The sequence below is a fragment of the Penicillium hispanicum genome, assembly GCF_028827665.1.
Source record: "Penicillium hispanicum strain IBT 35686 chromosome Unknown utg000001l_segment0_segment0, whole genome shotgun sequence".
NCBI lineage: Eukaryota > Fungi > Ascomycota > Eurotiomycetes > Eurotiales > Aspergillaceae > Penicillium > Penicillium hispanicum.
In genome coordinates this window covers 1707215-1732967 of record NW_026623193.1, presented here as the reverse complement: position 1 = coordinate 1732967, position 25753 = coordinate 1707215, and the positions used below count along the sequence as shown (strand labels likewise).

Below are 25753 nucleotides of genomic sequence, written 5' to 3'. Positions count from 1 at the left end.
GGTTTTCTTGCTCACATATGTTCCTGCATGACCCGGCGTACATAAGTGGAAGTCTTGATGATGTTACAATCTATTTCCTTCGATATTTATCCACTGGACACCTTCGAATCATTTAGGTCGATTTCAAAGGGGCATTTTCAGCATAGTTGTAATCCATAACAGTAACATGACTATATAAGATCGACTACAGTGATGATTTTGAGAAACACTGAAGTCTTTGCGAATCTTGAAATGTAGGGCGTGCCAGTTGTAGCTGCGTATCAATTAGATACAGGAGGATCAAGACGGCTTAAACATCCCCGAAAACAAGCAAAACGGTCCCATATGCAATAACGAGATGTGACAAGGACTCGGATAAAAATGGCAAGCTACGATTCATCTACTTTATACGACCTGACGCCCGAACCTTCAATAAAGGAGAAAACCAAGGGAGACCGAAAAAAAGCAATCTTAACACCACAAGACAGGCGATGGAAAGACCTGGGGCGTGAGCCGACACACCATCTATTTCATCACCAGCTCCGAGCCAGACAAAGAGCTGGGACCCGGTGCAGGAGCAATATTCGGGTTCGAATTAGATGGAGGGGCTGGAGCCAAATCCATCATCGTCATCATCGAGGAGCTAGATGATTTCCCACCACGGGTGCTCGCAGCATTTCCCCCGCGGCCAGACCCCCCGGCACCACCCCCAGCACGGCCTCCACGACCTTCGTGTGCTGCTGACGCCGCATTACCGCCCCTCTCGGCACCATGTCTGTCTCCTTGGTCTGCTTTCTTGGAGCCTCGCCCTCGGCGAGAGGTGCCACCTCTTGATCCAGGTCCACGGAGGGGCAAACCAGTATCTTGGGAAATAGGAACAGCAGCTGCGATAGGAACATGAGCATGTGAAGCCAAAGATCGGCCACGCCCTGTTCCTCGACCACGACCTCGGCCACGCTTTATCGTTCCGTCCGCACTGAAGCAAGTGTTAGTCGGGTTCTCCAGCAACGAGAAGGGGAGAGATACGAACCGTTCGACCTGGACCTTCTCACCCTCCGGCACCAACGGGCCACTGTAGACGAAGAATCCATCTTTACTCGCGGCAGCTTGTTCTTGCCACGCCAATTCGCTGTCGTCGACAAAAGGATCATCGCGATCATACTCTTCTACCTTCTTGCGCCGTTTCTTCTTCCCATCGCCCGCCTCGGAAGGCGCACCATTAGTGCCCACACCTGCACCTGCCATTGCAATATCCCCATCCATATCGCTATCACGATCTACATCGAGACTCAGATCCTCGCCAGCACTCTCGCCTGCTGAAATTCCCTTGCCATTGTCATTGCGCTCTAGTGCAGCCCCCGCAGCTGCTACGCGAGCGAGACGCTCTTTGTGTGCGGCGAGACGAGGATGCAAAGCCGCAAACCCGTATTGCTCTTCAGCCAACTGGGCGAAATTGACGATCTGATTCCCCTTTCGCAAGGGAATATGGACGATAATGTTTGGTGTGCTACGCGCGTCAGACGATTTGGAGGAATCGTCAACTCCGAATAGCGCATTGGTGATCAGGCCAGATCCCTGAGGAAGATGAGGAGCTTCCTTGGTAGCACGAGCTGGCTTAGGCGATGGTGCTTTGGACGTCGGCGCGGTGGCTGTGGCTTTCTCTTTCTTTGCGCTGGGTGCTGGATGCTCCTTCGAGTCGATATCCATTGCATCGGGCGGTTGTTGAGCCGTTCGCTGCGGAGTGGATGTCTGTGCTGGGAACTCCGCCGTCTGCTGGGGTTGAGTATGTGTCTGTGGCTGCGGCTGTTGGAGTGGGTGTTGTTGTTGTTGCTGCTGATGTAGAGCCGATGGAGAGAGTTCCAATTGAGGGAGCTGCGATGAAAGCGGGCGCTGCTCCGACGGTGTATATGGTGCATAGTGACTGGAGGGAGGCTGCGGCTGCGGCGTGTTGACAGCCCCATGTGACGGAGAAGACACGGGGATAGGTGACGGGGCTAAGGACGGGTGTGTGGGCGTGGGCACCATGGCATGCGGGGCCGGGGAGGAGACGGTCGAGACATGGCCTGAGGACGAACGAGGGAGCGGCGGATACACGGGTTGTGCAGGTTGGGTAGGAGGGTCAATTATGCTGGCTATCGCCGGCGACGCGCTGGCGCGAAACCCATTTCGGGGGGAAACTGCCCGTGCCGAAGGGCTATATGCGGTGACTGGCGTTGGGTTGTCGAAGGCAGAGCGAATAGGGTCAAAATTTTGACCACTTGAACGCTGAGGTGGTGCTTGGGCGGGCGGCACCGGCGGCTGGGATTGCGGTCGTGGCGGAAAAGTCTGTGGCAAGGAATAGCCAGCGGCAGGAACTGTCGGAGGAGGGTGTGGACTTTGCGAGTATGACGGGGTTGAGGTAGGGTGTGGAGGATTTGGCGCTGCTTGCGACTGGGGAGGGCTTCGAGGATCTGCGGGAAGAGGCGTGATGGTTGGAGCCGGTGCGGGCGCGGGCGCAGGAGCAGCAGCCGCGCCCGGTGTGGCTTCGTCATTCGATGGCTCCAGCTTGGGTTTCTTCCGTGATGCGGCCGTGGTGTTGGATTTCTCCCGAGGTCGACGTGGTGCCCGAGCCGGCTTTTCTTTGTCTTTGGCGTCCTTTTTGGCTTTGGGGCTGTCGGTGGTGGTCGAGTCATCGTCTTTCTTGCGACGCGACCGTCGGGTGGTAGAAGCTCGTCGGGGGTTGGCGTCAGCGTCGATAGGTGGCCCGTCTTCTTTCGGCACATCCGCCATAGGGGAATCCGTGGACATGATGGGTTTCAGTGGCAAATTACGAATTGATGAACGGTCGAGATGGATTCCGATGGGCGGTGGTGGTGGACTGTGGCATGCGATGGTGATGCGGTTGGGACCACCCGGATATCACCAGGATTCGGGGAAAATCAAAACGGAGACCGCAGGGGAAGAGATAAGGCTGATCTGGAGTGGAAAGAAGAACGCGGGTGGGGAAGAAGGAAAACGAAGAAGGGGAGTGAAGGAACACCAGTGGAGGCGGAGAAGCAATGAGAAGACGGGGGAGAAAGAAGAGGAAGAGAGAGAGAGAGAGAGAGAGAGAGAGAGAGAGAGAGAGAGAGAGAGAGAGAGAGAGAGAAAAAAAGGAGAAGGAAGGGCGCAGCACAGAGAAAAAGGGCAGGAAAGGGGAAAGTCGAACAAGGAGCAAGTTTGATGTGGTCGATTTGGCAGTGAATTACCCCGAGTAATACTACCGTTGATATGGCTCGGGTGGCAGAAGGCGTGGCAACACAACTGTTGGAAATGTGATGGACATGCGAGGATTCTCCGTACTCCCGTGTAAGCGGCCGCAATGGCGTTGAAGCAAACCGGGTGGATGCGAATGTACAATCTCTCCCCCTCCCATGCGCGCGGATCTGGCGTCAGTGGACTTGCAGTACTAGAACCGCGTATAGTTCGGCAACCCTGCAATCCCCTGGTCATCGGTTGAAATCCACAATCAGATTGTTCCTTGAGTGTATCATCAATCTACCACCCAGATAGAACGACATGCTAAGCAGCTTGTCTAAATACACCAGGCTTGTACATTTCACCGGTCCCTTCAACTCGTTGCTGTTGTCTGGTGACCGGCGATCGGTTCCAGAAAAAGTGGCTCAAGCGCGATGGAGCCTTTTCAGATGTCGATCATCCAACAGTAGTAGACAGAGTTTCAGGCTGTCGGGCCTCTAGATGGTCAAATCTTGTCATGGGTCATCTTCCATTCTCGTTTCAAAATGGCCATGTCGCTCGAGGGGTGCCAAGTCCGTCAAACCCCCAGCTGTACTTAAATCCCAATCTGGCAGAGCATGGTTTCCTATCTGGGACTAGCATATCCGCTGGAACGACTAACCGTATATAGTTAGCCTGATGCGTCCCCATTTTAGCTTTTTTTGAGCCGCAGGCCCCGCGCTGACATAACTTCTCTTTTTCCCTCCAGTCGTCATGGCTTTCCGTGGCGAGCGCTTCGTGGTTGATCTAGATGACGATACGATAACTATACCTGATGAGCCCGTTCCCTCTCCTTTCTCTCTCATAGGAGAAATCCGCGAACGGGAGCCCTCATCCGCCACGCCGCCGGCACCCACTCCGCCCACTCCCACCGCTTCGTCGACTGGCTTCCCCGCGCACCGTCGCCGCAATAAACCCTCCTCCTTCAAGCAACGACGAGCTGAGCAGTCCGCAGCTACAGATAAAACGAATCCACCCACAGCCCAGGATGACAGGACGGTCATTGCCGAGGAAAACGCTCGGCATCTGGCCTCTATGTCCGACGCCCAGATCCAACGGGAACGGGAGGAGTTGATGGCTTCCATGGACCCTCGACTACTGGAGCGGTTTCTCCAAAGAGCCAAAATCGATGATAATGAACAGTCTGGAAACAGCACACCTGTGTCGTCCAATCCCAAAAAATCTGTCTCCTTCGATATTCCCGACTCTGTCTCCAGGTCACCCGCCCAGCCACTTTCTTCAGCAGCCCAATCACCACAGCCGGCCAAAGTCACATCCGTGAAATCTCCTGCCGCTGATGATCTCCCACCTGCAGATCTCCCTGGGGACCTCCACCCAGCCGCTGAGCGCCCCTCCCTCGACCCAGCCCTCATAGAGCGTTTCCATTTTCCCCAACCAAAGCAACCCATGCCAACCCTTGATCCCTCGTCTCCATCCTTCCTCTCCGACATACAATCCCATTACTTTCCACAGATGGCCGACGACCCGGCCGCACTATCCTGGCTTCAGCCGCCCTCCAACGACGAAGAAGATCCCGACTCCACTTCAGCCTACCATCCAGCCAGCAATGCTATATCTATTGCCCCATCCGCAATCCGCTTTTCGCTGCGTGGAACCGTTCTTTCTCCCACGACCTCACTTTCTCTTCCTACAACCCTTGGCCTCCATCACCACGGCGATGATCCGCAGGCCGCGGGATACACCATTCCAGAACTGGCGATCCTCTCGCGCTCCACATTCCCAGCTCAGCGCTGTGTTGCATGGCAGGTGATTGGCCGCATTCTGTTTCGCCTGGGTCGTTCCGAGTTTGGAGACCGAGGTGGGCAGTTGTCCGAAGGACTATGGAACTGCATTGAGAAAGAAGGCATTGTGGCTGGTATGTTGGCCGAAGCGGAAGGTGTGGCTGACCAGGGCCTTGGTAAGGCCCGAGGGAGTTCAAATGACAAAAAGGACGAACATGATAGCGAAGGAGATGCGCCTGTAGCGTCGGGTATTGGCCGTCATGCAAGTGCGGCGGCGTGGGCAGTTGAAGGGGTTTGGCTGTGGCAGAAAGGCGGGGCCGGAGATCGGGGGCTTCTAAAGGAAGGACAAATTCGTTCTCAGTAATGTCCAGGACTTACTCTGGACTTTGTGAATTGAAAGGAATCTGCCTAACCTGGTATTTCGCATGTTATGTCAGATACATACTAGGTAAGGGGAGGGATATATACGACCGGACATCTTGTATGTTGAAGACGCCCCAAGGAACCCAAGTATCGCTGAAATTAGCATAAAAACCAAGGCAATTCTATCGACTCAATTGTAAGTTCCTTGCAGTCTGATATTCCTAAATACTGTTTTCGCGATGAATCTAGGACCCTGTTTACAGTCCCATAGGGGAACCTTTTAGAAAACTTGAACAAATTACATGCATTATCGTATCATAGAGAATAATATCACACAAGAACGCCAGTGACTTGATTCCTGGCGACAAGACCATATACCCACAGAAACCAAGGAAGAGACATCATCACCCACGAGTGCCTTTAGCCTGATCTTCAACTTGTACGCCCCAGATCTGCCATCTCACCTCCTCAATAAAGTTTCTTTTTATCCAGAGACCAGGTCCTTTCATTTGCAATGGAGCCTGCTGCTGGTAGGATGTGTCTTGAGTCACATGGCTCGACTGTGAGCGGTCGAGCCAGTCAAATAAAAGACGAAGCTGCCAGACATGGTCACGAACTTCATCTGGGCCGGCTCCTCGGCCGCGGAATGATCTAACAATGTTGTGTACAGTATGTGATAAAGCGAGCCGAGCGTCGACGGCGGAAGTACGAAGCCAAGGTGGAGCAGTGGCCAGCTGAGTGTTGATGCGCGGGGATGGTGTCGGGAACGAGGATGGGAGAACGAGGGACCGCTCGCGAATGTCAAGATCCTGTAGGGAGGGGAGATTAAATACCCAATCCCATGGGCTTTGCGAAGGGGCTGATTCCATAGACGAGGTCCCGAATGACAAAGCATTGCGACGGGGAATGGCGGAGGGCGATAGGCTTTTCGCTGGGTTTGAAGCTGCAGCTGCGGATGCAGGGAGGATGTCTTGAGCTTCGCTTAAAGCAGAGAGAGTTGATACGAAAACAGAGGTTGAGGAACCAGACGGACTGTAAATCGTCTTACGACGCAAATAAACCGATGGATCACCATGGCGAAATTTGTCACGGAGAGCGTCATCTTGAGTGAAATCCAAAACAAGGGGCCAGTGATCCGGGCCGCAAATCTCGATGCGGGCGATCCCGCTAGGATCTGGTAAGAGGCAGGGGGCAGTTATTACGCAAGCCGAGCCCCCATGGGATATAATAGTGATAGGAATCGAGATCGGGCGACAAGTGTCAAGATCTCGGGGGACGAGACAACGCGGTTCTGTGGCGAGAACCCAGAGGTGACGGAAGGCTTGAAGGTGGCATTTGTTGTCGAGGACGGTGGTTGGGAAGAGTGGATAGAAGGCGCAGAGTAGTGAAGCAACAGCAAGGTTGGACGTGCCCAGTGTATAGCTACCCCCGCCAAGGAACAACATGCCAATTGCCATGTGTGCTGCCATATGGCTGCCGTAGGGGGTATCGGCGTCTACTCTTCCATGGAGTGAACGCAGGCGCCGGAACAAAGCTAGATCGCCTGTACCAGCCATAACGGCGGCGGCGGACAAAGACACCACATCTTGACAGTTCCGAACGGAGTTGCGCGCGAGCCTAGCATCATAGTTCAACGCCGGGAGCCGAGAGATGCGGATGAACTGGTCCAGATAGGACAACAAAAGATCCCTCGCTTCTGCTTGGCCAGAACCAGCATAACGGAGACCTAGTGCAAGGCAGAGACCGGCGATAATGTTGAAGAAAGGCATGTCCTCACTACACAGCTGACAGACGCTCATAAGGCGTGATTGTCGGCGGTACACCTTTGGAAGGCTGGCGCCGATCCATTCGAGATTGGGTTTTATGTTATCCCACATGATAAGATGCCGGGCCAGAGTCCGGAGAAGAAAAAGATCAGGCCGAACGTAATCGAATCGCACCGTTGTATCTGGGATGTCAATCTTCTGAGCCAAGACCGTATCATTGGTCTTCATGAAAATGACAGCTATGGCCACCGTGGCACCTGCGGTGGCGCGATCAAGCACATGGGCGATATCAACGTTCTTGGTCCCCACGGCAATTGCCAACAAGCGTTCAACGATGCGCATGTCACGCATGCCTCGTAGGTCTTTGCCTTTGCCTAGGTTGATGAGACCAAGGGCGAATCCTGCTGCTAGACGGTATCCTTCATCTCGTAGATCTTCTTGTGACGTGGATTGGTCTTCGTATTCAACATGTTCGATTTCCGACAGCATGACTTCGCTCATGCGTCGATGTTGCGAGCCACAATAGAGTAGGCCGATGCCCATAATACCCGCAGTTTGAGTCAGGGGTGAAAGATTTAGTTCTGCCGCGCCGAGGGGCAGCATTCTCGTAACGTGTACAGACAACAAACGCGTGATCAATGTGTCCATCGTGCCCATATACGACGCAGAAAGACCGAGCAACAGGCCAATGGATGTCATGGTATGCTTGGGTGTAAGATATTTGAAGGCAACCCACTTGGCGAGTGACTTGAGATGGCCATTTAGCCCGAGGGCGAGTAAGAACCCAGCGTGCCGGTTGGTGAGATCCTGTGGTTTATTGAACAGAATCCATGAAGTGTCGATACCCTTTGACGCCTTAGAGATCGCTAGACCGGTAGACACCCCATTGTGGAAAAACGCCCAACAAACCTTTTCCTCGGTGAAGGCGCTCCTTTCAGCACTGACAGTGACGTTGGATGGTTTCATCACACATTGCAGCGAGAAGGAAGGGATGGGAAGCTTCTCGGTCAATAAGGGCAGTCGACCACTAAATGAAAGCATGGCACGACCCGCAGGGGTGGACAACGTTCGGAATGACACAAGCTGTACGAGTTCTTTTTGCGCGTCGAGTAGATCCGAATCAGTCCAATCAGGCTCTGGTACACAATCTGCTACCGGCGCTTTAGACTGATTCAAGAGTCGACTCGCTTCCAAAAAACGCTTATCTTCCCGGAAGATTAGCCTTGTCAGGGAGAACCGGTCAGCCTCTGCAGAGATTTCAAAAGCGTTGATGGCATCGATCTCCAGTGCCGAGCTGCTAATGTGATGGAAATCCCGGAGAGCATCGTGAGAGATAACATGCTGTTGTGGTGCAGCAGAAGAATGGGTTTGAACCGGATTCATTGACATGTAAAGATCCTCGCGGTCAATCAGTCCCAAAAGCGCTGCATTCCAGGAAGTTGAAGCTTCGATTTGGCATTGCATGACCGTTTCATACAATGGTGCACTCACACCTTCAGGGAAAGTGTCGATAACGCTCTTAGTGAATCCCCAGCGATGCAGAAGTTTAATCTTCTCTAATGCAGTTGAGACCTTACGAACATCGCAAAGGAAGCCGTTTAATGCCAATGTTCTTGGGGTGATATTGAAGCATTCCTGCCAATCCTGTCCCTTTCTGGGGGTTCTGTCTGATGCAGTGACAACGTCAAGAAGAGTAAGAAAAGGTGTGGTTATGTCGCGTGCAGCGTCAATGAGAAAGACGAAAATCGAAGGTGGAGGGAACGGTTCAGCAGGAACATTGAGCGAAGTGATTCGAGTGTCCTCAAACTGCCATCGCTCCATGCTCGCCATCTCAGTGCCAAAATAAGCGTTTCCATCCCATTTCCAGGACTGCCAGCCCAAAAAGCCGCCAAGCTGCGCAAGGATGGGAGCGAGCAGACCAAGGGGGTGCCGAGACTCCTCCGCGTCACATATGGAGAGCTTTTGCTCCTCTCGAAGAAGGTGAAGACCGACGAGTATGGTACCCAGTGCGGTACATCTGGTGTTCTCGGAAAAGGCGCCTGAAATAGGTAGGTAGCCGTCGCGACCAGATGCTCTCGCACCCTGTGGACCTTGCAGGAAGTCGCGAGCAAGATTCAGGCATCGTATGAGGTAGGAATTGTGGCGATACGTGGACCGGCTTGCACTAGGCTGTTCGGCTTTCGGAGCCCGGACTGTATCACGAGCCGCCAGGTCCTCAATCGCATCTTGTTCGGTAATCCATCCCCAAGAGCTACTTGTCATCCACGGGGCAACAACGCCGGCAGAGGCGGATTCCAGGTCGAGCATAGCCTCCCAACTTTCCAGATCCAAGTGACTGCCACTACTCGATCTGAGAAGACCCTTTTTGCGGCGTGTGCGCTTTGCTGGCGTGGGTGTTTGTGGCTGCCTAATGAATGGAATGGCCAGAGCGAACAAAACGATGACCATGGCTGTCCACTCGAGGTCGTTTTCAACCTCCTCTTTTCGTCGGAGCCATTTCATGACCTCCCACCAAGCTACCAGCAAGCCGTCTCCTGCCTTCTCTGAATCGCGAAGGACAAATTTGCAGACTCTGAGTACTTTATTCACAAGTTCGTTGCGAGGTTCCATCTGGATCTGGATTCTGTGCCGCTGTTTCTTCGTATCCACCAAGTCGATCTTCCCTCTTGAACAGCCATGGTCGAGTTCCAGAAAAACAATATCAGGGTCTGCTACGACCCGGTGGATGCCACTTTCCCTTGGACGACCAAATAGCTTGCTAGCAGAGATTCCGTGAGGTTCGTACAGCTGCAGTGGAACCGGCAACTCGACATTGATTGAATTTCCCCAGAGAGCCTGCAAGAAAAATTCGCGCTGTCCAGAATCTGGTGCACTTAAAATGAGAATTCGTGAGATATCACCATCTGTCACTTTACAGGCATCCCAGACATTTGGAATATGCCGAATGCCCGTTGCATGGACGAGTAATGGACGTCTCCTCAGATTTTTCGCCTTCCTTGAGTCCGAGGGAAAGACCTTGCGACTTTTCGATAGTGCCACTCGTTCTGCTTTCAGAGTGATGATGCTCATGTTTCGTGACTTTTTGTCGACAATGCAAACCCCGACTGCAATGGCATTTCCATTCTCCACGCCTCCATAGTCGGTAGAAGCCAATGTACAAACTTTCAAATTTCGAGAGGGCGCTTCTTGCATAGACCCATGGAAGTTGGCCGCAAGATTGGCAGAGAAGCTTTCCACCTTGGATAATAGAAGTTCTTCTGGTAGGCCTGATGCTGATTCGCGGAGAGCAATGTTTTCGAGTCCTTCAGATAAACCATCATTTTTGAGCTCCTCAAGAAGTCTGTCTGCTGGGGAATCCAGAAAGCTCCCTGCGTTGCTGTAGAGAGACCCCGTTGCTGGAGGGAGCGAGCCACGGGGGTTGATGCCAAAACTCCCACGAGTACTGGTCGCTCCTATAGATTGCCTAGGCCCGGTATGAGGTACAGTGCTGGTCTGGCTGCCCGTGGCAAGGTCCGAGAATGTGATACGATCCTGGCTGGTGGCAAGGTCCGTTCGTGCAAGCAATGAACTGACCCTTCTTGAAGTCTTGAGGGGGACTCCCACATCTCCAAAATCCTGGGCCACTCGAGAAGCCAAGTCATCTTCGTCATCATTTTTGGACTCGGCTTGTTGAGACGAATTCCAATTCTCCACCCAAGGTCCAAAGCTCTCGCGGCCCGCCGAAGGGCGTGCAGCTGGAGTAGTTGTACCAGTTGTCATGCCGTAATGGGAGCTTCGCCTCTTTGAACGAGCACCTTCCGTGTGCCGTCTTGCCTTTTCTTTGATTGAGCTTCCCGGTTCATCGTCCCTATAACGGCCGGTCCAGATTGTATAGAGCCCAGTTGTTTCGTTCAAGGTGACGACCACAATCAAAGGATGTGCTGGAACTCCACCCAGCCGCAAGAGTTCATCGTATGGGGAGATGTACACAATTTCATCAGCTGCATCCAGCACATCTAATCCGGATGGCCTTTTTTTAGCACTGTTGACACTGTTTTGTAGCCATCCGGATGGTTGCGTTGTCACAACAAGGCCCATTTCCGAATGGGGGTCGATCAAAGAAAACACGCGAGGGAGGTCGGCAGTTGAACTTGTATTTGATACAGACGAAGAGGTCTTGAAATTTGACAGTCTTAGGGATGTTCGTTTCCCCTTCTTGAAAGCTGATGTTGTTCCCAGTGACTGAGAGGCCCCGGGATCGAACAGAGAGGTTGTCATGAATGAATTAGGAGGCACACTTGGCTGTTGATGCCCCAATTCATCTCCATGTATTTTTCTTTGAAATAGAAGTCCACGAGGAGTGGCAAAAACCGACTCGACTTCAAAAGGAAGGGGGATTGTATGGCTGTTTCCCGTGACAAAGAAGACATGAGCTTGCGATTTGAGGACCACAACCAGAGCTCTCGCCAGTCCCTTGTTAGGCTGATGGGGAGCAATCACTGTCACCCGAGCATCTCCAGTCAGGTCCAGCGTTGAACCTGAGCTTATGGGTGTAGGTTCATTGCCACGTCCATTGGTTTGTCTCCCTCTCCGCGCATCCGTCTTCGTGCCGGTCATTCGAACTCGGTTAAGAGATGTGTCCACGGAAGAGTTCTTGTTGTTTTCCGCTAAGAAATGAGTGAACAAAGCATGTCGGATTTCCTCCTTTTCCGGGTCCAGCTGGAATACTCTCTTCACCGTGCCTGCGCGAGACCAGACCACACAATGCTTCGTCCAGACCAACTCATCGTCCACAGGACCAGCCATACCATCCTCATCCACACATGTTGTCCATTTATATTGATCCTCTGATGGATCTGGGGGGAGGATTCCTTCTGAAACAAGGTAGGAAACGGCGGAGGGTTCGTGAAGACCGAGCGAGCGAGTAGTCGCCATCCTGGTGGTTGTTTAGCAACCTGAGTAGCGATCGTAGTGCGCCGTCACAAGCAATTTTCGAGCGGTCAGAGCTGCCGATTGAACCATTTCCATTGCATATGCGAGCTCTAACCCAGAATGGGTTGTCGAAGTAGCATGTCAAACGCTGAATGTTGGAGGTGGAGGACGCGCGGGAACGCGGATTGGATCGACTTCCTCAAGTCCTGTGCTGCCGACCAAAACAATCTTCTTCCTTCCTCTCCACAACCACCACCTATGCTTCCACACCTTCACCAACGATCGATTTCCTGCTTCAACTGACTTTATTTGCTCGAGTTATAACATCCCGCCGCTGGTACCGAGCTCACCGGCTTTCCTTACGGTGTCTCCGGCGCCTGTGCGCAAAAGCTGTTAGACACCCGCAGCACACTCACCAACACAATGCCTTCATTTCCTGCAACCCCATTGGTGCTCCCTCGGGAAAACGGAGCCCAATTGAGGTAAATACTAGTGTTGATGCCATTGTGACGTCGATCTCATCACTAATGCGATTAACTGCGCAGTCTTAGTTATCGCCTCTCTCACCGTGTACACGCGGCAAAAGGCTACCCCCTTCTCTCTCCAAATGGTTCCTCAATCATCATTTATGCTCATGAGTCTGGGCTGAAAGTTGTCTGGAGGGGTGGCAGGCGACACTCAGAATGGGGAGAGCCAGAGCGCTCGAGGCAAGAAAGAAGCATTAAAAACAATGGCGACGATGCGGTTATGGTTATTGACTCTGACGAGGAGGATACGCCGCAAGAGCCAGAAGAGCCAGAAGTGGCGAGCTATGATTTCAGTGGAGAGGAGACTGAGATTGACCCTGCCTTTCCGTTTGAAGAGATCTTGCGACAGATTGACATCCCTTTGGGAAGCCGAGTGCTTGATCTTGCAGTCCCTCGCGTTCTTCCCGAAAATGCGCGCTCCCCACTTGATCCTTTCCCATCCATTCTGGCTAGTACGATTGTTGTGGCAACAGTCTGCTCAGATCTTTCGACCCGCATTGTGACGCTCCCGCTTGTTCCTCCTCACCCAACACAGACGAATCCTCAGAGCTGGCACATCCAAACTCTCGCCATCGATGGAGGTGTAACTCACCAGGATATTCCCCGCGGTGTATCTCTTACCTTCACCTACCAGGAGAGTGAGGAAGACCAAGACCGCCGAAAGTCGCGAAGCCAAGCCGGAGGCTCAGGTAAATGGGATCTCTTGGTAGCCACACATTCTGCTGAGGGGTCTGGAGTTCTCCTGCTGCATCGAGTTCCGATTCGCGAGGAATCTGCAGGCTCTTATTCATTGCTGGAGGAAGACCTCATCTCCCAAAGACGACTCTTGCCCTCGCCAGCCCAGACGATTGCCTTCAACCCGTCTACATATCCATCAACCCGACATTCGAACTTGCTGGTCGCGTTTCACGGCGGATGCGTCAAAGTATATTCATGCTTTTCCGTTCAGAGGTCTTCGAAAGCGGCCCGGCGTACATCCACTGCGCAGGAGGAATACGAAACCACCGACACTGAAGGCCGGTGGCTCATCAGCCTGTACCCGGGCTTTGAGCACGGACCTAGTGGACGTCCTCGCCGAAAACCCATTATCGATGCCGACTGGGTTCTGGGTGGTCAAGCCATCCTAGTGCTTCTGGAAGATGGTGAGTGGGGTGTTTGGGATCTCGAAGGCGCCGGGCCTGGGACTACCAAGGGCCCGTTGCATCGACAATCAAGTGTGCAAGGTGTGACTGGAGGCTCGTTGACTGCATTTGCGGTTAGTGGTCGCATTGCCACTCCTCCAAGCAATACACAATCTGATGCCGAGCAACGGCCTCGATTTGCGCCCATGACGCCATCTACAAAGCGTGTCCGTGAAGACACACTTCTGAAGGGGTCGATGACACCTGCGAACACATCACTCCGTGGCCAGATATCAGTTTTACAGATGAATCTGTCCCAGGACTCGCTTCCCGATGAGTCAATCCTACTGCGACATGGTCGCCAAAGTGCAGTTATCCCAAGCTTGCTTTCCCTCTGGCGTAGTGCGGTCCGCGCCACTGGCACATTTGACGCGTCGAACCGATGCCGAGTCACTCCAATTCAGCACGTGAACTTGATGGGCGAGAACTTTCAGTCTATCGGTCATCTCGCCGTGCCTGTGCGCCGCTCTAGTCCGGATCATCGTCAGCACGATGTGCTGATTGCTGCTGAGCACCAAATTATGATCCTTGCGCCGGCATTGATCGAGTCAGACGAGAATAATTCAGCAACTCAACATATAAAACCAGAAGTCATAGCGGAGCATGACCAGATGAAGCTGCGACGAGGCGAACTAGATGTGGAAGGAATGGGCAGGCTTTTGAACGGCATGGCGAGCGGCACGGCATCATTACGCATGGGCAGCCCTGTGAAGCGTACTCGCATTTTTATCTAATACAGGGCATCGGATTCAGCAGATGATACCCATGCTCCAACGAAGATTGATTGAGTATCCGCTTTTGCTTACCTTATCTCTTGCATTCTACTAGGAACCTGATTTCGCGCTGCAAGGTGGAGCGCAAGGCGAGGTCCATGCCTTGAAATTCCTTCTTCGGAAGTGAATAAGCTCTGTATCGGATGCGATATATCAAACACCGTCTTAGGGTGTGCCCAGCACATCAGCCGTCTGTATACTCTGAGGAGTATCCACTGCGGCATTGCCCAGGCAATGTCGTAGCGCCCGCATTTGGCGTTTGGGGCTCCTGTCTTTCTTCACTGCTCTCACGGATGCCGATCTGTCCCCGGACGATTCCTACATCGGTAGCCGTTGTGACAGAGAAGAGAAACATCCCGGGTCAAATGCGGCGCGTGAAACTGGCTCTGACGGAACATCTGTAAGATTGTAGATAAACGGTGGATGGTGAAGCATCATCCGGAATAGTATACGTATTCTGCACCTGTCTACTAGGCTCTATTGACTTCTTCCCTTGATCTTCCGTCATAACTCAGAATTCGTCCTTCAGACCTTTCTTCCCTTCCTCTGTGATCCTTTCATCATTCAATTGGAACCACCAAGCATGCGATGCGTCCTTGCTCTGCTTCACTCCTGCGTTATATTCATCCCACGGCTTCGGGCTGAGGATGTAATGAACATTCTTCACCTTATCATCTCGCCAGATGGCATCATGCACACCCTCCCAGCGCAAAGTCTTGAGAGCATTGTATATGTACGGGATTGCGACCCAGCGGCCGGCAAACAGGTCTCCCAGAAGCGATTGGTCTGCAAAGTCATAATTCGACGGCGCGGATCCTGCGAGCTGGTCCACGATCTTGTCATATATTCCTTTAGACGGGTTCACCACCTGCAGACCGCCATTGGGGATGCCCAAGCCGGCGGTACAAGGGGCACCTGCTATTTGCGCCATATCCGGAGTGTCATGCTGAACACTGAACGCACAGTTGGCCGGGACCCTTTGCAACGGTCAGGGCTCGCATCTTAGGTTGAACATAACTGGTAGAAAGGGGAACGAGGGCCTACCAGTTCTTGGGGTAATGAGGCTTCTTAAGCGGATTGCAGACGCAGGCATGACTGGCAGCAAACACGCGATTTCCAGTCCCGCCCATCTCTGGGGGGTCCAGCTCGAGTTCCATCAACTCATCCATGTTTTGTAGAACGACCATGTCACTATCCAGCTGCACCACGCGTTCATATTCCACGAGCGAGAACGGGGTGAGCTTGGACCAGCAGTCGTAGAAGCGCGGGTCGTTGCTGTATTCCTTCGGTGTGGATGGGAGGAGATACTCGACCCGCTGCTTCAAAATGCCCCGAGCATCGAGAGCCTTGTGGCCCTCCGCCGGGAAGGAGTCCGTGTAGAGAACGACCAGGGGGTACTTCGAGCGCACTTTGCGGAGGGAATGATCCAGAGTCAACAGCCCCGACAGGTATGCCGTGTTGGTAATGAGGGTGGTCCAAACTAAGCGGGGTCATCATGTTAAAACGGGGCGCATGGCATGACTACGAGACGATGCGTACCTTTGCTGGGGGCATCTGCCCTGCGAGCAACATTCTCGGCGATGACTGCCATGGCTGCGCGTCGGGACTTTTGCAGTTGCAGGCTTCGATCTGATTGGTTCTTGAGAAGCTGAATCGCTGAGGCAGACAGGGGGCCCGAAGACTCGGCGGGGTGACGTAAGAATGGTTAAATACGCCAGTCGGAGGGGAGCGCAATATTAAATGCCTCGATTACTTATCGCGGTCTTTATTCCGAAAGTGCAGTAAACCATCGTGAGCATTATTGGCTGACAACATTAGACGGGAGAAGGCGTGATTTACCTATATCCGTACTCCGAAGTCGGCACATGATGATTCATCCGTCTGGATATACCTAGGTAGTTATAGTTATCTATTTGTATATTGTTGGATATCAATCAACATTGAGCAGACCCTAAAGATGAGATTCTATTTTCGCACTGAAGAGGAACAGATAGAGCTCCTTCATTCAGCCAATATCTAGCATGAACAGTTCAGACTCGCGTCTCAATTATTCACCTATACAGATGGATGAACGGGCGACTAGCCCCTCAACCGTGGGCATTAAGAGTAAATGCATTTCCTCCAAAAGTTGACTGATTCAATTCCGATATGATTTCTAATTTCTGAGATCAAAGAGACGGGGCACTATACGGCGGAATGAAATGCAATGCACTATACACAGGGGTGTATACACTCATGCACCAAGCATCAAACCCATCAACTCCGTCCTATTTGCATGAACACTGGGAAGTGGCAAACCCGGCTTCCCTTAACCGCTGTACCCAACAGCTTCCAGTTCCTTGCGCACTGAGTCTTCCGTCTGGATCTTCTTCATCTGCGTATCCTCCAGCTTCTCGCCACCAGCCAGGCGCATCTTGAGTTCGTCAATAGCGCGAATCTTCTTCAGTAGACCGCGGATCTTCTTATCCTGGGCGGTGGAGTTGAGGTTGGCATCCACAGCGGCGGCAGGAGCCGGAGGGGGGGCCACAGGAGCCGCAGGAGCAGCAGCAGGTTTGGCGGCGACATTGCCGTTAGCAGGGGTGCTGTTGTTCTTACCGCGGTCGCGATTGCGGTTGGGGCTGGGGCCAGTAGGAGCATTGGCAGGTGGCTGGTTATCCGGCTCACCGTCCTCGCGGGCCTTTTTAGCGGCCTCGCGCTTCTTCTTGTTCTTGGCTGCGGATTTGGACAGCTTGTCCGACTGGTCCGCACCAGGCGGCAGAGCAACACCACCGCCCGGGGCAGCACCAGGAGGCAGGTATTCCTCCGCGGGCTCCGCTCCGGGGATTTCGCGGCGGCGGGGCTTGCCAAAGCCGTTCATACTGGCGCCAGGAACACCATCGCGAACGAAGGCGGCTCCGCCTTGATCCTCACGCTTGAAGGCGAGAGGAGTCAGCTGACCACGAGCGCCCGGGGGCCGGTACGCACCAGCAGGCTTCACAGGAGCTTTGCGGGTGCTTAGATAGGCGGTGGCGGATGGGTGAGGAACCGGCAGCTTCGTGAATGGGTCACCCAGGGGGTGCTGGGTGGTGCTCTGCGGCCGCCAGGTAACCTCGTACAACTCAATCATGTCCTCATTGTACATAAGACCGCCGCTGACGTGCCAGATGCGCACGCCGTTGTCAACACGCAGGCGAGGGCTAGTCGTGGCAGTCAAGATGTACTGTCCATCGGGCGACCAGGCACAAACGCTGGCATTGGATGCCTCAACAGTGGCAATCTTGTGGTAGTTTTTGTCCATGTCGTAAATATCCATCTGGCCTGCCAGGTTGCCAAAACCGGCGACCAGAACGAATCGCCCATGAGGCGAGAACTGGATAGTGTTTCGCGGGCTCAAAGGGAATGTATGCTTGGCCACACCACGCATGTTGAAGATGGTTGCCTTCGCAGGCATGTAGCCATAGACAACACCGAACTCCTTCGAGTTGGGGTTCCAGCTCACATCATGAATGGGACCTTCTTTGTCTGGTCGAAGTCAACTTCTCTGCCCCATAGATTTGATTATCGATGCAATAACATACCGAGATCAATACGAGAGTCGAATGCACCGCTAGCGCTGAGCAAATAAAGCGTAGTCTCGCCGTAGTAACTCTTACCAGTCCGGTCCACCTCAGTCTGCGCAAGCACAATCAAAGTTGTCCCAGAAGAGTTCCACTTCAGCTGAACCTTATCCCCCTTAAAGAAGCTCTTCTGGGAGACCGAGGCGCCGAATTGCGGCACAATGAACACCTTGACTTGGGCAGGTTGACCCTATTGCAAGAAGCGGTGAGATGAATCCTGATATCAGAGTATGGAAGTTGCTTACTTTACGCTCTGGGACAAACACCGCAATCGAATGGGTCTGTCCCGGCGAGAGGGCAAAATCCACCACCCCCTCCACACGCAGCTTGTTCCAAACCGTCGACAAGTTTTCACTCTGGTAGAACTGCACTTCATTGGTCACGACACGGGCACATAGGCGCTCGTCGGGGGTGTACTGCAAATTCCAGCCTGTCTGCGACTTCTGAACATAACTGCCCACCACCGTGTGTTCATCTCCACTCTCAACCGCGCGCCACACCTTCAAGTTCTTCACAGCATCGCCATTGGCATCCTTGGATGGGCGTTGCCAGGTGATCACGTAGGTGCCGAGCGGGGAAAATCCCAGCTCGAAGACGTTATCAGCGGGGATGATAGAGATGACATGGCCGACAGAGGCGTCGACAATGGTAACCCTACAACATAACACAACCCAGTCAGATCATAGCCACAGTTATAAAGCCGTAAATCTAACATACCTTTCGGGAGATGCCCATGCGTAGTAACGGCCGCACGGCGAGTAGGCACTGCAGCGAAGGTTGCCCTCAGGTCTAGTCCGAGCACCAAAGTCAGCCAGTGTTCTTCTCCAGGAGCATACCAGTGTAATTCTTACCTCACAAACCCCGACAGAGGTTCATAAACAGGGGCGGCATCCATGATGCCAATCCCTTTGAGAGTTCGGTCTATGCAAGACAAAGTCAGTAAGTATCGCTTATTCCAAGGTCCATGAACCCATCAATCCTAGACTAGACCCCCCAGGTTACACGAGTAATATAGAAAGGACCACCCACAAGCAAGCTGCGTAGGAGCCGCCATCTTGAATCGAGATTGCTGGATGAAAGAAAAAGCCACCAAATAGATCTTTCAAGACTATTCCCTACAGTGATAGCAGGGTTCGTCGATATTCACTTCGCTAATTGTCTAACAACAAGACACAGTCCGACCGAAATCAGACTAATATATCTGTCGCGACGAGCAAAGGCGTCAATGTGACAACGAATCCGAGACGTAAATAAACGAATCGAGTGGTCGACAAAGAGAGCTTGAAGGGTATGAGGCGAATTTTGACGAGAAAAAAAAATGGTTGGTTCGATCCAGCGACGTGGCAAGCGTGGGGATTTGGCAGGAGTTTCGTTTTCGAATTCAGGCAGAATTTCGAATAGGCGAAGCTCAATTGAGCTACTGTGGTGCAGCGGTGAACAAGCGTGCTTGTCGGAGTCTTCGAATTTTGTGCTAGACAAGTCAATGCCAGCAGGAGGGGGGGAGCCGAGTGGGCGGAGTGGTGGTGGTATGGGGGTGGAGAGGTTGAAGAGTGAAAGAGAAAATTCGGGCGTTGCGCAGCGGCATCAGCTCGGAGGCGGCATGCCGTCATCTGGGCCCGCGGGCCCTGCCGAAGGGCCTATTTAGTTCTTACGACCACGTTATGACCCGACCTACTGAAGAAGGGGCGAGCGTCTTGCTTTGTGCTTCAACAGGACCCAGTCAGGACACTATTGGACATGTCGCATTTGCCTTGTCCCCGCCCTTTCTACGGTACACTGCAGTTGCAAAGTCATTTTGTCAACAACGCCACACGCGCCGGGTCCTCAGTACTAGAACATGGCAAAACAAGAAAGAAACTGGAGTCAAAGTTGTTACTTGCATCCGCTGCAAAATAAAAATTCGTATCCATACATATCTGTCGTGTCCACCAAGCTTTGGTGGTTGAGATGCCCTTCCCAGATCCCGCCCCGCATAGAAATACAACTTGTGTGTCCACTTAGGCACAGACACAGCAAAAAGAAGACAATAACCCCGTAGTCCCAGAAATCCAAAAAAATGTCCAGCCCGAAAAATAGCATGTCAACGCCATCCCAGCCCTATCAGCCTAGCCAATCCCTAAGGCTGCTTCGACGCTCCTCTATTCCCGGCCTGAAGTGCCAACCCCGCTACTACGGTTCGACGGTGTGACTAGCCGCGGCGTACGAACAGTAGTATCGACCACGTCCGAGTCAAAGGTCACGCCGTCGAGCATGCGCGCATCCTCAGCTAAGGGCTCCGGGGTATTCGATCCAGCCGGAGAAGGAGATATCATGGAGCTATCGCCGGCATGGTATTGTTGCTGCTGAAGGTATGAAGCGAGAGGGTTCGGACGACTGACGTTCGAGCTTCCTATGGAAGTAGGTCGAGCACTGAGGCCACCGGAAGACATGCGGTTCAGGCCCGTTGGGCGTGAAGTCGGTCCACTGATGGTGCTATTGGCGCCCTCGCCGAAACCGACCAGGCTGGCGTTGCCTTCGTCACTGATATTGCCTACGCTCGAAACTCCGTCATCCGGGTCGGGGCCTTCGCTCATTTTGTCAGCCTCGAAGGCATCGCTGCCGCTGGCCCAGGTCGTGTATCCTCCAACGCTACCCGTGGCGCTGGCACTGCCGACTGTACTGCGCTCCTTCAGCCCCCCGTGGCTGTCGAAGTAGCCGGGCATGTGCGACACCGACATGGCTGCATTCGAAGACGACTGGCCACCCGCTCGTGCGGTCGCGACACGCTCCAGACCTGCCAGACGGGAGATGCGGTCGGCGCGCTCAGCTTCCAGGGTGGTAGTTGAAGATGTGGATGCGGACGAGGATTGGTGCGCATGGCGGCCGTGGGGCCAGGGCTGTCCCTGGTGCCCATCTTTGATGGCGGTGGTAGACAATGCGGAGAGCGACGTCGTGCCAGAGTTGGGAGTACCCCTACCGTCACCATCCCAACCAAGCTCAGTCAACCAGGTCTCGTTTGCGATGGGGGTATGGAGCGCTTACGGTCCCATGTCCGATGGAGTGACGGGGTCCGAGGGGGGAGGTGGGAGGTTGATCAGCGTGGGAGTGGTCATTGTGTCGGCCAGAGACAAAGAAAGGTGAAGTTAGCTCAATCTGACCTAGACGGTCAAGGCCAGTAGTTTGTTCAGTATCAAGGCCTGCAATGGTAGAAAAGAGCGGAGGTGAGAGGTGAGAAAAAGTTACGATGGAAATTGCGGGGAGGGACGATTTAGCGCGCAAAGGACAATAATTCATTGCGGGAGCGGAACATTCATCATCGTCCCAAAGCGACGTCATGTCGCCCGCGTGGTTGGGCCAATCGGAGCGCAGGACAGGCCTCAGATCAGGCGGATACATACTGGGAAGAACATGAGAGCGGATACAGCCCAGTTCATTCATTCATTCATACAAGCCATCTCTGGTAGACTATAACACAGAAGTCCGGTCCCATATACCCTCATTGGCTGACCTTGCGGCTCTCATAGTGCCCGCGAAGGTCATCCACCTCTTTCTGTAATCGTGACAGATCGGCCAATATATCATGAGCATTGGACGGTTGGGGTAATGTAGCTTGCTCTGTGGGGACTGTCTGCGGCGCAGCTACACTGTCACTGCTGCGTGTATTATTGGAGTCTCGAAGGCGTCGAGGCGGTGGTGGGGGCGGGGGTATCGTAGATAAAGAGCCAGGTTGTATATTGCCATGCGAGGATGCCCGCCGCCCAGGCGGATTTGGTCTGGAATTGGGGGGTGGAGATAGAGAGTCAGGAACGATGCCTGTCGGAAGGACAGCTGACCGGAGCTCCCCAGAGGATGTTGGGGGCATGCTGATGCGCTTGCGCTCTTGAGATAGAGAGGATGTGACTGATTTCACAGAACGACCTGGGCTCGGAGGCTGAGAACTATCATACCTCTCTGACTCGAGTGAGAACATGTTCAATCGACTACCATTCGATTTGGACTGTGTGGATTTCGACCTCCGCATCTGGCTGCGGCGTCGGCTCAGAGGCGGTGTTGGTGGGCGTTTGTGGTGGGAATGCTGAGAATGACTGCGCTGGAGAGACTCGCTTGAGTCCGTTGCCATCTGACTCTCCAGAGGCATTGAAAAGTAGTCTGAGGCGGGTGACTGGGAGACCGAGGTGGCATTGGGTGTACCTGACGTTGGCAAAGAGGCCAAACTCTCAGGGGAAAATGCATGAAAGGAAAGGCGGTTGTTGTATTGGGAGGGTCTCGGTTGCAAATCTTGGACCGTGTCCGCTGTAACGCTGATGCGCTTGCCATGATGGCTCCTGGGTGGTGGTGGAGGTTTCTTGTCTCTGCTGGTACGACCAGAAGGACTGGTGCCTGAAGTATTATCCACAGATATTTGCCTTGTCGCGCGAGTTGTCGACAAGGAGATATCTTGCGCCATATGGTTGTCTTCTGTGCCAAACTCCGACTGTTCCCTATGCCTCGTGGGAGCCATTGGCGCCTTGGATGGTGGCCTGGCACTTGATCCATCTGTATATGATGAGTGTGGAATGGATCCGAAGTATTCTGGCAGGCGATCGTCGAGAGCAGCTGAGCCCTTGGGACTCTTTAGATTATCATCACCACCGCCGTCGTCATTGCCATTGTCATTGTCGCTGACCGAAGAATCGGGGTTGAAAGGGTCTGCGGTTTGTTCATCTGACGATGTCGAATCGCCTTCCTCAATCTCCAACGATAACGACGACTTTCTCGGGTAGCCGTTGGGCACCTGGGATGGTGCTTTCAACGGCGGATCATTTATCGACTGGGGCACAACTGTCGTAGAGTTTGTAGCATCCGCAGCATTCGCAAAACCCCCTGTGACTCCGTCCATTAGTACCTGGCTGCGCGGTGATATGCCCTGGGCGGCGTCTTATCGGAAGTGGCGGGTACAGTGGAGGGAGCATTGGGGATTGGGGTTGGGGAAGTCCGGGGACGAAAGCTCACCTTCCAAGTTCCTGCGGAACGGATTAGATCCAGCCATCGCGACGCAGATGGGCGAGTTCTTTTGGGGAGGAGGATGGAAGAGGGGAAGAGCGACCCCCCGCCGAGCTTCTTATCCATCACGTTCCTTACGCGCCGCTTTCCGATCGAGGCCGTCCGGCCGCCCCGAGAGGCTGCAGTTACGAAGACAATAATACAACATACTAGCCTCAATCGTGGTTTTCAGTGGCCAATGAACTACTGCACTAAGCCCAAATGAAAATGAGAAACAAGAAGAAAAAGCGAGCCCGGGCAGACATGCCGTTGAAGAGACGGCAAGGGAATAGATCAAAAAAGAAGTGCTATATGGTACAATGCAATATGAACCGTCCAGGCGCGCACCCTCCCATACAAAAGATAGACAAGTCCCGAATCCCATACAAAACTCCGATAGCCATTGAAATCAAATCACGATCTTCCTCACCAACGTACCTTGCCCCGTCAGGTCATCACCGCTCATTATACACATGCCACGTCTCTTCTCCCTCGAAGAACTTATGTGCCAGCCGCTTCCCACTCTCAGTGGGTTGACTGAACGCAACCTGACTCTTGGAAATCTCCATACCGTAGATGAAATTACTCACCACGCAGTCCAAGAGATCCAACGCGATCCCCTTTCTCCGAGACGCCCCGGAGGTCCAGATACGAGACACTCCAACGATGGCCGGGTGAAGCTCATCCCGCACTGACACCGAAGAGTTGTTGGTGGAGCCGTTTTGGTCCCCTTGTGCGACCGGTCGTGATTCCCAGATCCGTTCGGTCAGACACAGCCCAACGCATCGACTATCCTTCATGTGGAGGAACACCCGGTATCGATCGACTTTCTCCTCCGCATCCTGCGCCTGCAGATGTTTCGGCGGTTCTGCTTGGCTCCACAGCGCCTCGTCCTCGATCTCTGGCGATGACAGTTCCCGGTTGACCACCTCGAGAACCTTCTTGGCTTGATTTTTGGCGCTAGGGGAGGCCTTGCGGTCTACGATGACCACGTAACCTTCGTCGAATCGCGTAGCTTCGTATACCCAGCGGGAGGCGTTTGCGCGCATGAACGCCTTACCCAGATCCACCCCCGTTGAGTTCATTTCGTGAAATTTCTTGTGTAGCGCCGCGTCCTCCGTGTTTGACGGAATATACTCCATACCGCAGGTTGCGCACGTTTTGCGCACCTCGTTCCCAAGGTCGATTTGCATCTGGCGCAAGGTCGGCTGTTTTTGCAGCTTCTGCTGCTTGGGTGGGTCCACCGAGGCGCGCACGCTGTTCGAGTTGACTTCGGTCAGGGGAGACCCCGTCGACGTATCCTTGTGTTTGCGCTTGAGAAAAGCGAAAGTTGGCTTGCGCGTGTTCGCTGGCGGAGGGGTCAACCGGGGTGGCGGCGACGAGGGCGGAGTGGTGAGATCGTCGATATCGTCTATCGTGCCTTCGGACAAGACGACCGAGTTGCGGCGCGATGGACTGGATAGCACGGCGGCGGATGACTCCCGGATCGCATATTGTAGGTTAGTCTCTGCCTCGTCCGACTCGTCCTGGACGCGTCTTTTTTTCGCGACCCGCTCATCGTCATAGACGCGCCATGTCGGTCTTCCGTATGTTTTCATTAGGCCTCTTCAGGGAGAAACGAGTTAGCATCAGCGCGGTTCTCCGGCAGAGCCATCAGACGTACCGCTTGAATGAATTGGTGACGGTCCACGGCATCTCCCCTTTTTTTTTGCCCTCTCGGGTTGGAAACGGTGGGGGTAGGAGAATAGTATTTGTTTTCCAACACGGGGGGGTTTTGCAATTTACATAGGCGGATCGACCGGTTCCACCGCACGCGTGGCGCTAACTGGTTTAGGTCATATTGTTCGGCGACAGAGGAAAAGAAAAGATGCCATGGACTTACTCAGCCTGTCTTTATCCCTTGCCGTTGTGGAGAATCAAATGAGAAGAGAAGAAGAAAAGATCTGGAGATGATTCCCGAAAGATGAAAAAGAAAAAAAAAAACTCATGCGAAGCTTGTTGAGATTAATAGGAGCAACAGCGCCCGGTGGAGGCTAGGATTTAATAACGACGCCCAGCACTCAAAATCGCCACCAACGGCGATGATTACGGGATTTCAATGAATACTCCAATGAAATCATGGAGCTGGAGCTGCAAAGTGTATGGTCAAACATCGACCGGCCGTCTTCGCAGAAAGAATCCCGGATTCCTGAAAAATGACCTGGTATGCCCGGCTGGGACGTGCTCGTCGGGCAGGGTTCCTTCGCCCCTTTCTCTTGTTGGCGCCCAGGAACCAGTGACAGAACAACAGGCTCCTGCTGCTGACAACCAATCGCAGCTGCTGTCTACCACAACGACTGTGTATATGTACCTACCAGGTCATTCAATGCGGATTTTCGCCCCATGCCGATTGAAGTGACGGGCAAGGCTCTTCCCTTCTGTTCTTCAACCCTCCAGCCATCTGGGCCCAGCAAGGCTTCCGGGGCGTCCGCGTTGCATTGTGCAAGGGCAAAGCGGGCGTTTGAATCATGATCACCGTGGGCTGACCGCTCTCCAGATGCTCTCTGCCTAGGCTCCTCCCACCGCATCGCTACATGATTATTTCCACACATGGGCGAGACCGGGTGGTTGGGAGGGCACTGCCCGCAGCCCCTTCTCCAGACTGATTGGCCCCCTCAGT

At 53.5% G+C, this 25753-nt stretch overlaps 9 protein-coding genes across 9 annotated transcripts; 2 read left to right on the top strand and 7 right to left on the bottom strand.

The window, feature by feature from the left end:
* Window positions 1-504: 504 nt before the first annotated feature.
* On the bottom strand, window positions 505-2766 carry N7459_000710 (uncharacterized protein; the record flags this gene model as incomplete). Its single annotated transcript, XM_056939895.1, has 1 exon — window positions 505-2766. One exon carries the CDS (start codon window positions 2764-2766, stop codon window positions 505-507), a length of 2262 nt encoding a protein of 753 aa, XP_056804175.1.
* Window positions 2767-3948: 1182 nt separating this feature from the next.
* Window positions 3949-5340, top strand: N7459_000709 (RPAP1 family protein; the record flags this gene model as incomplete). Its single annotated transcript, XM_056939894.1, has 1 exon — window positions 3949-5340. One exon carries the CDS (start codon window positions 3949-3951, stop codon window positions 5338-5340), a length of 1392 nt encoding a protein of 463 aa, XP_056804174.1.
* Window positions 5341-5743: 403 nt separating this feature from the next.
* Window positions 5744-12019, bottom strand: N7459_000708 (anaphase promoting complex subunit 1; the record flags this gene model as incomplete). Its single annotated transcript, XM_056939893.1, has 1 exon — window positions 5744-12019. The coding sequence occupies one exon, from the start codon at window positions 12017-12019 to the stop codon at window positions 5744-5746; it is 6276 nt and encodes a 2091-aa protein (XP_056804173.1).
* Window positions 12020-12439: 420 nt separating this feature from the next.
* On the top strand, window positions 12440-14458 carry N7459_000707 (uncharacterized protein; the record flags this gene model as incomplete). Its single annotated transcript, XM_056939892.1, has 2 exons — window positions 12440-12498; window positions 12562-14458. 2 exons carry the CDS (start codon window positions 12440-12442, stop codon window positions 14456-14458), a joined length of 1956 nt encoding a protein of 651 aa, XP_056804172.1.
* Window positions 14459-15008: 550 nt separating this feature from the next.
* Window positions 15009-16088, bottom strand: N7459_000706 (glycosyltransferase family 8 protein; the record flags this gene model as incomplete). Its single annotated transcript, XM_056939891.1, has 3 exons — window positions 15009-15474; window positions 15542-15977; window positions 16037-16088. 3 exons carry the CDS (start codon window positions 16086-16088, stop codon window positions 15009-15011), a joined length of 954 nt encoding a protein of 317 aa, XP_056804171.1.
* Window positions 16089-16805: 717 nt separating this feature from the next.
* N7459_000705 (translation initiation factor 2A) lies at window positions 16806-19147 on the bottom strand (the record flags this gene model as incomplete). The annotated part of the gene is made up of 6 exons (XM_056939890.1): window positions 16806-17998; window positions 18055-18283; window positions 18339-18747; window positions 18811-18882; window positions 18945-19014; window positions 19123-19147. The coding sequence occupies 6 exons, from the start codon at window positions 19145-19147 to the stop codon at window positions 16806-16808; spliced, it is 1998 nt and encodes a 665-aa protein (XP_056804170.1).
* Window positions 19148-20231: 1084 nt separating this feature from the next.
* Window positions 20232-21185, bottom strand: N7459_000704 (uncharacterized protein; the record flags this gene model as incomplete). The annotated part of the gene is made up of 2 exons (XM_056939889.1): window positions 20232-21045; window positions 21115-21185. 2 exons carry the CDS (start codon window positions 21183-21185, stop codon window positions 20232-20234), a joined length of 885 nt encoding a protein of 294 aa, XP_056804169.1.
* Window positions 21186-21568: 383 nt separating this feature from the next.
* N7459_000703 (uncharacterized protein) lies at window positions 21569-23101 on the bottom strand (the record flags this gene model as incomplete). Its single annotated transcript, XM_056939888.1, has 2 exons — window positions 21569-22935; window positions 23065-23101. The coding sequence occupies 2 exons, from the start codon at window positions 23099-23101 to the stop codon at window positions 21569-21571; spliced, it is 1404 nt and encodes a 467-aa protein (XP_056804168.1).
* Window positions 23102-23549: 448 nt separating this feature from the next.
* Window positions 23550-24789, bottom strand: N7459_000702 (ESCO family N-acetyltransferase; the record flags this gene model as incomplete). Its single annotated transcript, XM_056939887.1, has 2 exons — window positions 23550-24699; window positions 24758-24789. 2 exons carry the CDS (start codon window positions 24787-24789, stop codon window positions 23550-23552), a joined length of 1182 nt encoding a protein of 393 aa, XP_056804167.1.
* Between the last annotated feature and the right edge of the window lie 964 nt (window positions 24790-25753).